This window comes from Pinus tabuliformis, chromosome Q (genome assembly GCF_031772625.1).
Source record: "Pinus tabuliformis cultivar Carrire ecotype Pingquan chromosome Q, CPIR1, whole genome shotgun sequence".
Lineage (NCBI taxonomy): Eukaryota > Viridiplantae > Streptophyta > Pinopsida > Pinales > Pinaceae > Pinus > Pinus tabuliformis.
This window is the reverse complement of record NC_142296.1, coordinates 150995313-151013876: the sequence shown is the minus strand read 5'-3', so window position 1 is coordinate 151013876 and position 18564 is coordinate 150995313. Positions and strand designations below refer to the sequence as shown.

The 18564-nt window shown below is 38.8% G+C and overlaps 1 protein-coding gene across 2 annotated transcripts in view; it reads right to left on the bottom strand.

The window, feature by feature from the left end:
• The window catches only part of DCP1 (decapping 1), a 111684-nt gene extending 93516 nt beyond the window's left edge, over positions 1–18168 (bottom strand). For both annotated transcript variants that reach the window (XM_089384126.1, XM_089384127.1), the window contains exons 1-3: positions 17745–18168; positions 17532–17572; positions 14418–14467 (exon numbers count right to left, since the gene is read on the bottom strand). In XM_089384126.1, the coding sequence (XP_089240252.1) occupies positions 14418–14467; positions 17532–17572; positions 17745–17903 (250 nt within the window). In that variant the 5' untranslated portion in view covers positions 17904–18168. The remainder of the gene's footprint in view (positions 1–14417; positions 14468–17531; positions 17573–17744) is intronic.
• Between the last annotated feature and the right edge of the window lie 396 nt (positions 18169–18564).

Below are 18564 nucleotides of genomic sequence, written 5' to 3'. Positions count from 1 at the left end.
CAATAAACAATAAGAGACGAGAGACACTAGGATTAGGCTCATGGTCAAGGCAAAATCCACAAGGGGAAAACCCATAAAAAATTCCTTAAGAGAGATATTATGTCCATCAAAAGTACATCAAAATGTTCCAATAAATCCAAATTACTCTTCAATGAGAAATACCAAACAAAGTCTATCTACATAGAGAGAGAGTCAGCTTCAAATCAACTGCACTAGACTTCACAACTAGGTTGAAGATTAGTCCTGTGATCATTGTAACAAGAGGCCAAAATGTAGTCCTTAAGCCACCACAAAAAACTCATCGAATAGTCACAAAAACTCGGCCCAAAACCCACAGTCAACTCAGGTCAACATCACATCAAATGAGCGAAACTGCAGTCAACAAAATTCAAGGTCCTTTTGAAGGCTTCAGCCTCCAAAATGAACAGAACCAAAGTCAATTTGATGCCCAAGTCAACTATAATCAACGACCCACGTGTGAATCCTTTTTTGAACTTCGCACGTGTGAATAAGCTCTAAAGTAGTAGAACGAACTTGTTGAGTTGATGATAATGAAAATGAGAGCCAACATGCACACATTTATAAGAGTCATGTGTGAACTAATTAGCCCTAATGAGGCCGACATGTAGGTTTCTTGAAGCCGACTTGTAGGAGACAATAAATTAAATTCCTCATGTTTTGCAATGAAAATTGTCGACCATTGCTTCATTATTTTCAACACTCCCTCTTAGCTAGAGAGGTAGTTTTTCATTCTCTCTCAAAATCAATCTTCCCGACCAATTCATAGGTCTCACAGCCCACAGCCTAACAAAGAGAACACAATCCAAGTTTCTCTCTCTCTCAAACTCATCATAAGGAAAGATACACAACATCCATCTCACAGCACCTCCCTGACCACGAGGTCTCATGGCACACAACCTAAGTGAGGAACCAACAAAGCATCTCCCAGACCACAAGGTCTCACGGAACACATCTTACAAGAGAAATCATCAATACATCTCCCGAACCACAATGTCTCACAACACACAGCCTACTGGAGAAATCATCAATACATCTCCCGGACAACAATGTCTCACAGCACACAGACTACATGAGGAATACATCTCTCGAACCACAAGGTCTCATGGCACACAGCCTACAGGAGGAATACATCTCTCGAACCACAAGATCTCATGGCAGACAACCTACAAGAGGGATCATCAATACATCTCCCAAACAACAATGTCTCATGACACAGCCTACAAGAGGAATACATCTCCCGGACCACAAGGTCTCATGACACACAACCTACAAGAGGAATCATCAATACATCTCCAGAACAACAATGTCTTACAATACACTTCCTACAAGAGGAATACATCTCCCGAACCAAAAGGTCTCTCGAACAACAATGTCTCACAGCAGACAGCCTACAGGAGGAATACATCTCCCGAACCACAAGCTCTCACAACACACAACCTACAAGAGGAATCCATCTCCCAGACCACAAGGTCTCACAGCACACAGTCTACAAGAGATGGTTCATAATATGATGTTATGTAATGCTCCCTCTTCAAGGGGATTCTCAGTCATTCCAATTTCTTCATATCAGAAATCAGTTCAACATCAAAAATGTAGCCATGGTGGATCTCAATACTTAATCATTTGAAATTTCAACAAGCAATGGCATTCAATTGTTCATTTTGCTTCAACCGAATCTTCTCTCATCAGCTATCAGCAGAAAATAATAGACATCAGCCTCAGCTTTTCTCATAAGCAATCATTGGCAACCATAGTAGAGTCCAATAATAAGTGGCTTCTCATAGAAGTGAATATCAGTGTTCATAGTCAAATCCAGCGAATAATAGGTGGTTTCTCACAGAAGCAAGCATAGAATCCAACATCCCATAATCAAATCTGAACCAATCAATATCAGAGTCTTGCAGCGTCTTCAAATCATTCATCAGGGAGATGTCGATGGACCTGCAATCCATCATGCCAAGCATATCACCAAGTCCATGCCTTAAAAGCAGCTCCCTCTTACACAGAAGTACTCTACATAGCAAAAAAGTTACGAGCTCATTTTAGCATATCTAGATCAGCAAAGATCTTCAAAACTTCTAATCATCTTCATAGAAGCGTGCTTCAATCAGGCTAATCTTGTTTGCTTCCTCTGAGTACATACCCTATCATGAATCTTTTTGTCACATTGTTCTTCCAATATTTCTAACGATTTGCCTTACCTTGGTCGTCTTCATTATGTACCTGAAATCCTCATGAGAAGGCCATGGAAGAACAAGAACAACCAAGCAAGCCAAGAGACTCATAATGAAACAATCAAGATAATACTTCTATTTTGAGAGAGTGTGTAAGCTCCCTCTTGATCTTGGCCTTCTCTGATCAAGTCAATCTCATCACATTATCAAGGAGTCCATACCATCATCAAAGAGTTCACAAGGAGTCCATCATCCACATCTTCACATCAACATCAACAAAGAGTTCACATCCACATTATCAAGGTGTTCACATCATCATCAAAGAGTTCACATCAAGGAGTTCGCAACATCAAAGAGTTCATCATCATCTACATCATCAATGAGTCCACATCAACAAGCTCACATCATTATCATTATCAATAAGTCCACATTATCAACAAATCCACATCATTATCATTGAGTCCATATCATCAACAAGGAGTCCTTGTAAAGAGTTCACATCATTAGTAACAATTTAAAAGTAAAATGAAAAACAAGATATTTATCTTTTCAACTCCCTCTTAATCTTTAGTCCTTTTACATTCATTTTGCAAATCAACCTTAACAAGATGTCAAATCTTCTTAAACGAAAGCAATCAGGTCCAGGGTTTGATTCATAAGCCCTAGGCTTTCTTTTCCAAAACCCTACCCAAGGTTTACAAAACAATCCAATGTCAATAATAATTAAAACAAAGAAATACAAGATACTTATCTTTTTGAGATTGTGGCAACTCCCTCTTGATCTTTAAATCCATCCTGCAAATCAACCTCATTACCAAGATGTCAACTCATTCAGGAGCTAGGGAAGTAATTAATCCACAAGCCCAGGTTTTTTTTCATTTGCAGCTCCTTTTGACTTGATAGGGTTTTAATCCCAAACCCTAACGCTTATTCTTCATCAATCATTCTTGCATTCTTCATCATTTTTAACAAAGGCAATCCTAGGGTTTCTTTCTTGTTCAAACCCTTAGAGATCTACAAGTCTTCAGCCAAAACATGAAATCAAAAACAGTCCTTTCAATTGAAGACTTATATTGGAGCTAGAGGTCAGTTATTTAGCAATGAGTATCATCCTTCTTCTGCCCGAAAATTTATATGGGGCACCGTTTTTGAGGTTCTCGACTTCAAGGAGTATTCCTATACTCGACTTTCTTTCTTCCACACAATTCATGTAATCAGATTCCTCAGAGGTGTAAGGTAACTTGGAGCCTAGACTTGCCACAGATCCTGCTTACTACAGTCATTGCTCATGATAGATTCAGTTCTTCTTGTTAATGCAACACGTCCTCAAAGATGATTGCAATTCCTTCATACTGTTCAAATTACTACCATATTGACATATACCATCGCTGTAGAATATACTTGGTCACATATACTGTCCACGTTTCAATATCATATCAAGTTACTGTCAAGTCAATCAATGTTGCATCATGCAACTGACATATCAAATATGTCTCAGAACTTATACATAAGAATTATTATATCAAGAGTACTATCATATATCATCAAAATCGCACCCAAATTATACATATTCCGATCGCTGTTACTCGTGCAAGCATTGTGTACATATTACATACCTCTCAATTTGTATTAAATGTGTCTCTCATAGCATGTCCTAGATGTACTGGTTACAATTTGAATGGACTGTAACAGCTCAGATCTTGACAGGGCATAACTCACGTCAGTCATATTACTGTCTGACATGTCATACATACTATCTGCCATATCATAGATACCAAGAGTGTTTGCCATGTCATACATACCAAGAGTGTTTGCCATGTCATATATGTATTGTCTGCCATCTCATATATGTATTGTCTGCCATGTCATACATATTGCCTGCCATGTCATACATATTGCCTGCCATGTCATACATACCAAGGGTGTCTGCCATGTCATACATACCAACAGTGTCTGCTATGTCATATATATTGTCTGCCAAATCTGTTATACGAATTATTGTTAATGACATAGATACTATAAGGGTGTACACAAACTCTCATGATCACATCATTACTTAGCAATTGTTATAGCAACTCGAATCATATAAATCAACCATACAATAGCAACTTTGGATCATGTACAGTGCTACAACATACTCACATACATATTCCAACATATATCACATCATATACTATCATACCTTAGGAGATGGCTTGGATTATATGCATACCACTTGCATCACATACATACTATGTTGTACATGCTATACGCAATGTATACTCTTTGCAATTTGAGCACTCCATATAACATACCTTTGTCACTGGATCATATAAACTGTGTAACGCATAGATCAAGCAATTGTAGCATTTGTCACCTCAGAACAACTTGTATCTTACAACAGCATACTCACTGTAACATCTGGCAACTTGAAGTATACCTTTTAACAACCCTAGTATGACTTAGATCATTTTGAAGTAACTCACATACAGAGCATCATATCATCATAAGGGAACGAAACCATATATGAAAGAACTTCAGAACCTTGGAAATAGACGTCTCCAAAGAACTCAGAAGATGAACTCGCATTTGGTTGTCAAAGATTAAGCCAGAACATGCTCACATACGTGTCCAAAAGATGCCATGATCAAGCCCAGAAAATACAGAAAATAGAAGCCCAGAACAACTCATATTCTAGCCCAGAGATTATATGCATTCCTGCCTCACAAAACTTATTCTTATGCCTTCATTATTATCGATTTTAAAAATTTCGGCATGAGTATAGACGACACCAGTATAGCTCAGAGTGACTGTTGCTTGATCAGGAATCACCATTGTTCTTGCAGATAGTGAATGAAATAGAACAATCCACTATCACATTCCCCTACTGTAGACTGGAAGTTTAAACAATTGGAAAGTTAGAACAGTCTACTTTTAAAAGTGTAGACCATTGCCCATTGCATATATGGAATTTGTTTGAGGAGCTATCCATTTCACACTAGGATTCCATTATGAAAAGCTATTAAGGTACATTGAATTGAGTTCAAGTAAATCATTTGCTATTTCTCTTGGTTCCTGAAGCGCCACGCCAACTCTTTTAACAATTTGCCTGAGGTTATTTTAATAAATTAGGCCTTCAAGCCTTGTTTAGCATAATTCATTTCCAAAAGCTAAGCAGTCCTTATTGACAAGGAATCCTTCATAGGTGCCTTTTTCGGGGTGACTTCACTGACTTTTCTTCAGCCCAACTCCAATACCATGTTGAAATTCTAGTGTAGCTAGGGCTAGAACAGTTTTACACAATTGATAACTACTTCTATTGATGCAATCAGTTCCTTCTTTATACTTTAATCAACAAGCAGCTATACATGAAAAACTTCAACAATTCAAATCTTCAACAAGAGTAGTAAATAGAGATCACAATGAACAATAAACAATAAGAGACAAAAGACACCAGGATTAGGCTCACAACCAGGGGAAAACCCGAAATTATTTCCTTGTGAGAGAGATTTTGTCCATCAAAAGTACATCAAAATGTTCCAATAAATTCAAATTACTCTTCAATGAGAAATACCAGTCAAAGTCTGTATACATAGAGAGAGATTCAACTTCATATCAGCTGCATTGGACTTCACAACTAGGCCGAAGATCAGTCCTATGATCACTGTAAAAAGAGGCCGAAATGTAGTCTTTAAGCCGCCACAGAAAACTCATTGAACAGTCACAAAAACTCGGCCCAAAACCCACGGTAAACTCAGGTCAATGTCACATCAAAAGAGTGAAATTGCGGTCAACTCAGGTCAATGTCACATCAAAAGAGCGAAATTGCCATCAACAAAAGTCAAGGTCCTTTTGAAGTCTTCGACCTTCAAAATGAACAGAACAGAAGTCAATTTGATGCCCAAGTCAATAGTAATCAATGAGACTTGAAGAGATAGACAAAGTAGCCAAAAGAGAATCCTTTTCTGAACTTCGCATGTGTGAATAAGCTCTGATGTAGTAGACCGAGCTTGTTGAGTTGATGATAATGAAAATGAGAGCCAACTACCACATATTTATATGAGTCGTGTGGGCTAGGTAGCCCTAATGGGGCCAACTTGTAGGAGACAACAAATTGAATTTTTCTTCATGTTTTGCAATGAAAAACGTTGACCATAACTACATTATTTTTCAACACATCCAATGTATATATTTCTCTCTCAAAAGAAGTACATTGGAGAATTGCTAAACAAGTTTAGCATGGTTAAATGCAATTCTTTGTCCACTCCAATCGAACAAAATCTGAAGCTCACATCTAAAAAAGGAAATGAATTTGAGGATGCAACTATGTATAGACAGCTTGTGGGAAGTCTTATCTAGCTCACCACTACCAAACCAAATATTCCATTTGTTATTGGAATCATTTCCAGGTTTATGCAAAAGCCTTCTGAAGAAAATTAGTCTACTGCAAAAAGAGTTCTAAAGTACTTGAAAGAAACTCAAGGCTTAAATATTCACACATGGATGACTTTAATTTGATTAGATATTATGATTCAAACTTTGATGCAGATAAGGAAAATGGAGTGTCTACTTCTAGATATGTTATGAGCCTTGGATCAGGAGTTGTCCATCCTGGAGGGCACGCAAATAGTTAGTTAAAACAGATTCCAAACAGAGGCAGAATATGTAGCCGCTGCAGAAGCAACCAAGGAGATTTTGTGGTTCGAGAAAATTCTTGAAGACAAGCAAGACATACAAGTGAACTCTACTCCCCTTCTTATTGACAATACTTCTGCAATTAAGTTGTCCAGGAATCCCAAATTCCATGATCAAACCAAACATATCAATACAAAGTATCATTTGGTTCAACATCATGCAGAGACTGAGACTATTCATCTACGACATTGTTCCAAATGAGCAAATTGTGGACATCTTCACTAAAGCACTTGGAAGAGAAAAGTTTGAAAGATTCAGAATGATGCTTGGACTCATAAAAACCCCTTCAAATTTGGGGGGGGGAATGTTAGACACCTAATCATCGGGGAATGGGTGAGAAAAATGTAAATATGTAAATAAAGGAAAATGAAAAGGTAGAATAGGAAGCAACCTTGGAATATGAATCCCAAAGGTATTCCAAGGTCACAGCTCCTCATGTTATATAATTATGTTTACATTAATAGAAAACATCAATTTGGGAGTTATTATCCTGGCCTGACATGAAGGTTGTGGGAAATGGATAATAGTGAACACCTATGTTCAGAAGATTGTTTTTGTAGATGAGCTATTATTTATGCAATGTGCATGAAAATAAAGAATAGGTCTCTATTTATTGCACTCAATTGTAATCTTTCAGACAGGCAGCTTGTTAATTTTTGGTATGTTCTATGCTTAGAGCAATTTACTTCAATTTTCTTATTAGCTCAAAATCAATATCTAGATTAGCAATCACATCAGCATGATAGTAAGATGCAGATAGAACATAAACATAAACAGTAGAAGACAAGCCAAGACAAGAGGACACAAGATGTGGCACCAGCCAGGGACAAACCCCAATGTGGGGGAACGTTGGATCAATTCTTCTTATAGTCTTCAATAGTTCAGCAGATAGAGAAAGAGTACAAATATACAAATCTTACATTTTATGACAGCAATAGAAAGTCCATCATTTTGTTAATAATGACAGTTCAAAGATGCAGCCCTGAATTCTCATGACAGTCTTCAATCAGTCATTAAGAGTGTTGTAGCATATCCTTTGAGTTCATCAATCTAGTAGCCCTTGTTGCAACATGTTAGCACTGAGGTTTGTTGCATTATAGGTTATGGCAAGTCCTATAGCAGTAGTTCCACCACACAGTCAAGAGACAAGTCCTTTTAGGACTGTAGTATACCTTAGAGATCCTTCTCTCATGCTACACTGCCTTCTAAAGGTGTTGTCCACCCTTGACAGCCCTTAACTCAACCTCTAGCTATGTGCTATGGCCTGTGGCCTAGCACAACAACTAGTTGTAGCTTTCGGCCTGCCCAAATGATATTCAAAAGGCAGCGTTTTCTTCCTGAAGATCTTAGCCTAGTTGTCTACTCTTAGCAGCACCCAAACATATAACCTATTCTGCCCTATGTTGTCTTGAAGGCAGACTTTTCCAATGCAATGCTTCTCCTTATGACTGTAACTTCCAGCCTTGCTAACAGCCCTTTAATTCAAGCCTTAAAGTTGCCTTATTTGTCGTGTTGTCACCTACAGCATACCAAGATTTCCACGGTGTCCATATAGTCTTCTTCACATTGTCAACAGGCTTCAATTAGCTGCGTTAGGGTCTCTCCTTGGCTACGTATTAGATGTCTCCCTTGACTACGTATTAGGCCTTTCTTCACTGCAATTAGGGCCTCCTTTAGTCAGTGGATTAGGGCCACCTTTAGACAACAGATTAAGGGCTTCTTTATACTGCGTATTGATGCTCCTCTTCATAGCTAATAGGTCTCCTTTTTAAACTGCGGCTAGGCTTCATTATGACAGCAGCTAGGTCCTTAGATGATTGCGGCTAGATCCTTCCCTTGGACTGTGCATAAGCCTCGTCCATGACTGTGGCTTGATCTCCTTTAGGACAGCGACTAGCGCACCTTCTTCAACTGCAGCTAGGTCTCCCACTTGACCTCTCTTGCCACCAAACCCAAACGAGTGGAGAGAGATCATGAGAGATGTGTGTCACAAATGACTTGAGGTCACCTCTATTTATAATGCAACGTTGAGGGTAAGTTGGGGTAATTTGCTTGCTGGCTGACCTTGACAAATTGTCAATAATATGAATAAGTTCATATCTCCATAAATACATGTCGGAATCAGATCATCTTTAAATCAGTCCTACACCTCTCGAAGAGAGGAATCCAATAAAAATATCAGTTGCCATAAATAAGATGACCCACATGGAGTTTGGCCCTAGTTTCCAATTTCAACATTCCCTCTCAACTAGGGAGAACTGCATCTATTAATCCATCTGCCAGTTTGTACTATCTCTGCCATCAATGCACTGCTCTGCTGAACTATGAAGAAGAAGAAGAGATCAAGAATGTATCATACCATTCTCTATTGACCCGAAGTCAATCCCAAAAAGAGAGTGTCTCATACCACTCTTACTAGTCCGAAATCAGTTCCAAATAAAGAGTGTCTCATACCACTCTTACTGATCCGAAATCAGTTCCAAATAAAGAGAGTGTCTCATAGCACTCTTACTGATCCGAAATCAGCTCCAAATAAAGAGAGTCTCTCATACCACTCTTACTGACTCGAAATTAGTTCCAATTGATCCTAGATCAATATCATCCTATCATAGGGAGTATGATAGTACACGATGCGTCCATCGGTAGTACTATGGTCCCTATCCTCATTTCCCTACTCATTGACCAGATGAGAGGTACTTCCCATGAGTCCCAGACTACATGGGTAGGATGTCTCAGTAAGAGAAGAATGAACCACTCATCCTGCCTACATGACGCCATGGGGTATCCCAGGGGAAGGCTGGACCACTCACCCTATGATTGTGTCTCAGCAGGAGAAGGATGAACCACTCATCCTGCCTACATAGCAAACCACTAGGGAAGGTTGAACCACTCACCCTATGGTTGCTCATTGCTCCAAGAAGTACCCCAAGCTCCTCGGAGCTCCCAGAGCTCAATGTCCATATCATACAGGACCTTCAAGAGAGGGTCTCTCCACGACTCCTAATCGTTCTCCGAAAGTCAAGGATTTTACCTTTCCCAGGGGCTTCGTCATAATATTGGCAACCTGCACATCAGTCCCAATGTGATGGAGCCTTATTACTCCTCGTTGTACCATATCACGGATAAAGTGGTACCTGATGTCTATATGCTTGGAGCGATCATGAAACACGGGATTCTCCGACAATCGGATCCCACTCTGGTTGTCGCATAGGATCACGATGGTATCCAGCACATGTCCAAGCAGCTCAATGAAGAGCTTCCACAACAAGACAGCTTCACAGGAGGCTATACTCGCAGCTATGTATCTAGCCTCAGCGATGCTCAAAGCAACCGACATCTGCTTCCTGCTCATCCAGGCTATCGAAGCAGAACCCAAAGAAAAACAGCACCTAGAAGTGCTCTTGCGATCCATCACACTGCTTGCCCAATCAACATCAGAATAACCATGCAGCCTCACATCTCTGGCACTGTATCTCAGTCCATGAGTGATTGTGCCCCGAAAATATCTCAGAAGATTCTTGGCACCTATCCAATGTGTGTGATGAGGCTCAACCATATATTGGCTCAACGTGTTCACTGCAAAACATATATCTGGATGGGAGTTCACCAAGAACATCAATGCTACTATGAGTTGACGATACTCAAAAGCATTTCCCAATTCAGATCTAGCAGCACTACCGCATAACTTCTTAAAGATAAGCTCCATCGGGGTAGTCACTGGCTTGCAGTTCACCATTCCAAATTCAGAATCTATCTCCCTCTTACATTTGTAAATGAGAGGGTCTGCACCTGTCAAAAAGAGGTTGTCCTCATAAGGTACCAATATGAGAGGTCTATCATCCACAACCTTAAAGCAAAGGTTTGGATCGGCCTCACTCCTAGTGAATCTCAGCTTCATCAGATAGTTGTTAATCCTCTCATCCCAAGCCCGGGGTGCTTTCTTCAAACCATAGAGAGTTTTCTTCACCCTGCATATATGAGATTCCAAATCGTGAACCTCAAACCCCTTGGGCTGATCCACATCTGTGGTCTTGCTATTACTTGAGGGGAATGGTCCCCTTGTAAGCTTTCCCTCGATACATCCTGGATATATACCTTCATGCTCTCCTTTGAACTCAGACACCCCTACCACCATCTGACTCACGTCGGGTAGAGCCTTGCAATGAAGATGGGCAAACCTCTAGTATCATAGATCAAATTATAGAGATGTGTCGCAAGACATGGCTCCCAACGAACTTCCTACAACTTGATACAAAGTGCCAACCCTAAACCCAAGAGTAAAAGCATCTTTAAAATTTCTTTTCCAAACACGTACCTTTCCATCAATGAATGCCACCTTGTAACCTTTGTCTTCCATTGCCGAAATGGACACCAGGTTCTTCTTGAGATCAAGTACATAAAGAACTTCTTGTAAATGAATCGAGTTACCCTGATCCAATTGAAGAGTAACATTCCCTACACCCTTTACGGGATAGGTGGCATCATCTCCAAGAATAATCTTCCAATTTGTTTCCTTCTCTATCAGATTAGAGAGCACTTCTTTGAATCTAAGGAAGTGCCTTGAAGCACCATTATCAATAAGCCAATTTCCCAAAGTGTCCAGAGGAGAGGTAGTGGAGAGGTCCGATATAATATAATACTCCTTTTTCTTATCAAAAACAACATTTGATTCTTCATACCTGGAGTTCCTGGCTTTCTTGGAAGGTCGACCATTTCCTTGATGTCTTGCATTCCTTTTTCCTTTGCCATTATACCGGTCATTCCTTCGATCATTGTTGAGAATAGCGGTTCTAAATAGATACCACTCAGGTGGGAGCCCTCCAAAGGTAGTGATAGTAAGTTCCCTGTCAGAAATGACTTCTCCAATCGATAGAAGATCATTCTTGATCTCAGTGATATTTAAGAAGTAGGATTGAATATCCTCAACTTTGCCTGTCTTAATATCCTTCAACTTATTTTTGAGGAACAAAATTTGATTTGCATCACTAACCTTGAACATGCTTACCAATCTATCGTAGATTTCCTTGGAGGTGTTTAAATTGGAGATGTAGGCCACTAGACGCTTGTCAATGGAATCTCTGATCATCTTCTTCGCTTTGAGTTCACCCTTGGTGTACTTGTTTTTTGTAGCAGTCCGTGATAGTAAAACTTTTCATGGAGCTTGTCTTCAGCCAGGAAGTGGGATGAGGAACCCATTAAGCCTTTGACCTTGTCCATCTGTCTTCAGTGATTGCTCTTTCGCTCTTGCTTGGGCTTTGTCTTCAACTTGGTTTTGATACCATGTTAATTTTTGGTATGTTCTACGCTTAAAGCAATTTACTTCAATTTTCTTATTAGCTCAAAATCAATATCCAGATTAGCAATCACATCAGCATGATAGTAAGATGCAGATAGAACATAAACATAAACAGTAGAAGACAAGTTGAGACAAGAGGACACAAGATGTGGCACCAGCCAAGGACAAACCCCAATGTGGGGAAACCCTTGATCAATTCTTCTTATATTCTTCAATAGTTAAGCAGATAAAGAGATAGTACAAATATACAAATCTGAGATTTTATGACAGCAGTAGAAAGTCCATCATTCTGCTAATGATGACAGTTCAAAGATGCAGCCCTGAATTCTCATGATAGTCTTCAATCAGTCATTAAGAGTTCTGTAGCATATCCTTTGAGTTCATCAATCTAGTAGCCCTTGCTGCAACCTGTTAGCATTGAGGTTTGCTGCATTATAGGTTATGTCAAGCCCTGTAGCAGTAGTTCCACCACAGTCAAGAGACAAGTCCTTTTAGGACTGTAGTATACCTTGGAGATCCTTCTCTCATGCTACACTGCCTTCTAAACGTGCTGTCCACCCTTGAAAGCCCTTAACTCAACCTCTAGCTGTGTGCTATGGCCTGTGGCCAAGCACAACAGCTAGCTGTAGCTTTCGGCCTGCCCAAATGATATTCAAAAGGCAGCATTTTCTTCCTGAAAATCTTAGCCTAGCTGTCTACTCTTGAGTCTTAACAGCACCCAAACGCATAACCTATTCTGCCCTATGCCGTCTTGAAGACAGACTTTTCCAATGCAATGCTTCTCCTTATGACTGTAACTTCCAGCCTTGCTAACAGCCCTTTAATTCAAGCCTTAAGGCTGCCTTATTTGCCACGCTGTCACCTACAGCACACAAAGATTTCCACGCTGTCCATCTAGTCTTCTTCACGCTGTCAACAGGCTTCAATTAGCTGTGTTAGGGTCTCTCCTTGGCTGTGTATTAGATGTCTCCCTTGACTGCGTATTAGGCCTTTCTTAACTGCAGTTAGGGCCTCCTTTAGTCAGCGGATTAGGGCCACCTTTAGACAGCAGATTAAGGGCTTCTTTATACTGTGTATTGGTGCTCCTCTTGACAGCTACCAGGCCTCCTTTTAACTGTGGCCAGACCTCCTCACAAGACTGCTGCTAGGGCTTCAAGACTGCGGCTAGGCTTCATTATGACAGTGACTAGGTCCTTAGATGACTGCGGCTAGATCCTTCCCTTGGACTGCGTATAAGTCTCCTCCATGACTGTGGCTTGATCTCCTTTAGGACAGCGGCTAGGGGACCTTCTTCAACTGCAGCTAGGTCTCCCACTTGACCTCTCTTGCCACCAAACCCAAATGATTGGAGAGAGATCATGAGAGGTGTGTCACAAATGACTTGAGGTCACCTCTATTTATAATGCAACGCTGAGGATAAGTTGGGGTAATTTTCTTGCTGGCCGACCTTGACAAATTGTCAATAATATGAATAAATTCATATCTCCATAAATACATATCAGAATCAGATGATCTTTAGGTCAATCCTACACCTCTCGGAGAGAGGAATCCAAGAAAAATATCAGCTGCCATAAATAAGATGACCCACATGGAGTTTGGCCCTAGTTGCCAATTGGATAATAGTGAACACCTATGTTCAAAAGATTGTTTTTGTAGATGAGCTATTATTTATGCAATGTGCATGAAAATAAAGAATAGGTCCTTATTTATTGCACTCAATTGTAGTCTTTAAGACAGACAGCTAAGTTCTGAATGAAAGCATCTAATATATCAGAATTGGCGACCAAGGAAATTAAGTTTTGCTGTTCTTTTCCTTGCATCATGATGTGCCTGTTTGCTTTTGTAACATACTTATTTTATATGCACAGAAAGGAATTTGCAACTTGAAACAGAAAGGCTGGAGTTTACTTTTTTGAATTTTCTCTTTTGGAGAGAGGCAGATGAGAAGTTAACTTCCAAAAAAATGTTCATGGAAGGGGGACTCTGCAGTCACACAAAGCACAGAGTTGCATAAAATGCTACAGTAACAAAAATATATCCACGAGAGAATGATCAGACCATTCTGCAATAGCACAAAGTCATATTTCAGCTAGTTATAGCAAATGAGCTAGCATTTTGACAGCAATTATGTTCTATGAGCAGAGACTTACTCCGAGTACTAAACCAGTCAAATGGCTATAAGTGAATCCAAATGCAATATAATCTTCTAAGATATGGAAACAGGTAGATTTATGTTAGAGAAAACCACATACCAGTATTACGCCTATTCATGACAATAAACTGGAAACGTGGCTGTGTATTCCTGTTCAAACAATCCAAAAAACACAATCAGCAGGACGCAATAAAATCAAACACAATACCACATCGGTTATGAGTCATGAACTTATAGCCAATAAAGGATCACTTGTATAAGTAGATGGTATCAGAGCACTGGTTATAAACACAAATTACCAAAATAACTAAAATAACTAGATGGTATAAGAGCACCTGCCATAGACAATTCACTTGTATAAGTAGATGGTATCAGAGCACTGGTTATAAACATAAATTACCAAAATAACTAAAATAACTAGATGGTAGAAGAGTACCTGCCAAAAACAATTACCAAAATAGCTTGATAAATATTATACACAACAAAGATTGCAAGCACAACCCCCAAATATGAGAATATGGCAAAAAAGCACAAATTACCAAAAGATTGCAAGCAGAACCCCCATGTATGAGAATATGGCGAGCATGAATTACCAAAATAACTAGATAACCCCCAAGTATGAGAATATGGCATGCATAAATTACCAAAATAACTAGATAAATATTATATACAACAAATACCTAGATCGTAAGTATAAATTACCAAAATAACTAGATAAATATTGTATACATAATACAACAAATATATATGGTAAGCACAACTTACCAAAATAACTAGATAAATATTCTATACAACAAATATATAGATGGCAAGCACAACCCCCAAGTATGAGAATATGACCAGCACAAATTTTATCAAAATAACTAGATAAATATTATATACAACAGCACAACCATTGGCAAGCACAATCCTAAGTATGAGAATACTTATAAGTGAAAAAATTCTACTTAAGTGTCAAGCACAAATTACCTAAATAACTAGATAAATATTATATGCAACAAATATAGATGGCAAGCACAAATTACCTCGATAACTAAATAAATATTATATACAACAAATATAGATTTCAAGCACAAGCCCCAAGCATGAGAATAATTATAAGTGAAAATTTTCTACTTAAGTGTCAAATATCCATATTATATACAATAGATATAGACTATGTCACATGGTTTGCCAAAATTGAACCATGAGGTTCGAAATTCGGCGAACCCAAAAAAAAAATTGAATTTGTTCAGGTTCGATGAACTTGACAGTCGAACATCAAATTTGAACCTTAACGAATTCAAACCTAAAGCTGAATTTTATAAATTTTTGAATTTTTTTGCCATTTGAGGTTAGAGTTTGGGCTGTTTTTGTCATTTGTTTTAAGGTTTATGAGAAAAACCATGGGCAACACATGGTTTTCTCTTGTTTCACTTCCTGCTAGTTAGTTTCCCGCGGTGGCCACTAGTTTGGCTTTATTTACCATGGCTATCGATAGATTTTCACAAGCCAACTTCAGTCCGAGTGTACTCGCTCTATTGTGCTCAGTGTTGCTGCTGCCTGTTGTATTCTCTGCAATTTCATGAATTCAATTTCTAGATGTTGCTTGTACCCACCACCTAAAGAGTGAAGTGAATAGTGGTCATGAGTTGTGGCTCGTGGGTGCTCACTGCTACTCATATAGCTTTATTGATTGATTTTGATTTTTTATTATTTTATGTCATATATATATATATATATATATATATATATCTTTGTGTGCGTGTGTGCTGAACAATATGTATAATCGAACTTAATGTCAAACCTCATACGAACCTCATCAGAAAATTCGAATTCGAATCGAACTCAATTGTTGCCGAACTCGAATTTGAACCCAAACCGTGTGACATAGGATATAGATGGTAAAATAACTGGATAAATATTATATACAAACACAACCATTGGCAAGCACAACCCTGAGCATGAGCATAATAGTGAGCACAACCCCGAGTATGAAAATTATAAGCGAAAAATTCTTCTGCTTCAATGCCAAGTATCCATATTATATTACAACAAATAAGTGTCAACTTATCCATATTATTTATTACAAATATAGATGATAAGCACAACCTCAAATATGACAATAATTATAGATGATTTTTTTCTATTTAAATGTCAAGCATCTGTATTATATACAGCAAATATAACTCCCAAGTATGTCAAACATCCACATTATACACAACAAATATAGATGACAAGAACAGCTTCAATGTATGAGTAATTATAAATGAAAATTTTCTACATAAGTGTCAAGTATTGACCATCTCCTAAAATGTAAGACACTGCTTTACACTGTTTTGGCATGTGACCGCTTAATCACTTAATGGGCATGATGATTTACATTAACAACAGCCCTTTTGCATGGACACGCCAGCTAACAAGGGAGCGAACATGTAATGTGGTCGAGAATGAAGTTTTGGTCGGGTTAATAATAACACCCCTCTTTCACCAACGTCAGGCATCTTATCTAAATTGCATTATAACAAATATAGATGGCATGCACAACCCCAAGTATGAGAATAATTATAAGTGAAAAAAGTTTAATTGAGTGCCAAGTATCCACCACCTCTGAGAAGAATCATAAGGTCAAGTATCCATCACGACCCAAAATGTGAGACACCCCTTCCCACACTGTTTTGGCGTTTGACCGCTTAATCATTTAATGATCCCGATGGGTTCCACTAACAACATCCCTTTTGCAGGGACACGATGGCACACAAGGAAGCGAACATGTAATGTGGGGGAATGGAGTCCTAGTGGGGTTAATAATAACACCCCTCTTTCACTACCAGCAAGCACCTTGTGTAAGTCGCATTACAAATTCTTGACTTACTCATGTGGGCTCAGTACCATTACAAATTCCTTGACCCATTACTCATGTGAACTCGATAGCATTTGATTTTATTATTCAAGTGATCTCTTATATTGGCTAGAGTCATATCAACATACCTAGAGAGCCTAGATTACCACCGATGCTATTAGGGAATTCCTATCTGGGCAGGGACTGAAAAGCCACGACCACTGGTCCGCTATTGCCAATACCGTACTCAACATGTAAATGCTTATAAACATTAAGAAAAATGATGTTTTTATGTGTACTTTTTAATGTCCTTTTCTTTGCCATGGAAATTGAACATGAAAACTGAATTTAAAGATAAATATAGGCGAGAAAAAAATATAGAAAGTGAAATACCTCTTGACCACGAAGAGCGATCCCTCGACATCTTTGCGACTCTGCGCAAAATCCATGTCAGTCTCTGGAATTTCACATTTCTATTAAGCAAAATCTCTGCGGATTTTACCAATTTTCCAAAAAAACCATTAAAATGACCAAAACCTTGAGGGCAGAATTAAATTCCAGCAAAAGTTCGTTTTACGTTCAGAACGACAGAAAAGGAGTACACACCCATTGGCTTTGTTCGGTATTGAATTCGTAAAATGTAACATGAGCGGCTGTGAAGAGGATGTCTTCGACACAGGGATCGATCCGCTTAAGCACGGTGAGGTTGAGGAGCTTGGTGCTCTGCTGGTCCAGTTGTGGCATCAGTTTCCCGTTCTGCGACATCGGGGTTCCTTATTATTATCTGGCCCTTTGGAAGGCCACACTCCCTTATTGTATCAGGCTGATGGCTTTTCTCAGAAGCGCCTTCGGGCCTAATCGTAAATCCTCCGAAGAATGAGCTGTATACCTCCCAGGGTTATATAAACATGGAATTTTGTTGGTTCTCGTATCATCATTTCACCGGAAGGTCGTCAGATCGAATCCCTCATATGGACTCAATGTATTGAGAGCAAGTCATAGTCATGTGTCTATGTAGAGAACAATTAGACGACAGGGTTCTCTCCATGCTAAATATGGATGGAATATGGAAAACCTGGAAATTAATTTTTAAAAATATTAATAAATTTAAAGTAATAAACCTGTCCTTTTATTTCTTTTCGTATGATGTACTTTCGGTTTTTTTCTTTCCTATGTGCATCCACTTTCGGTGGTTTTTTGGATCCATTATAATAAAAAAACAAGAGGGTTGCTTAAACAACTATTATGAACAAAATCGAATTGCGGGACCTACAAAATTGCCCATTATCAAAATTGCAATGGCTAATAACATTCAAAATAGCCATGAAGTAACTAGCAACGGAAAATCATTTATTAATAAGGGTGGAAAGCAAGGGATTGCAACAATTCTGGGTTGACTTTCAATTATCATGCATTGGATTGGTGT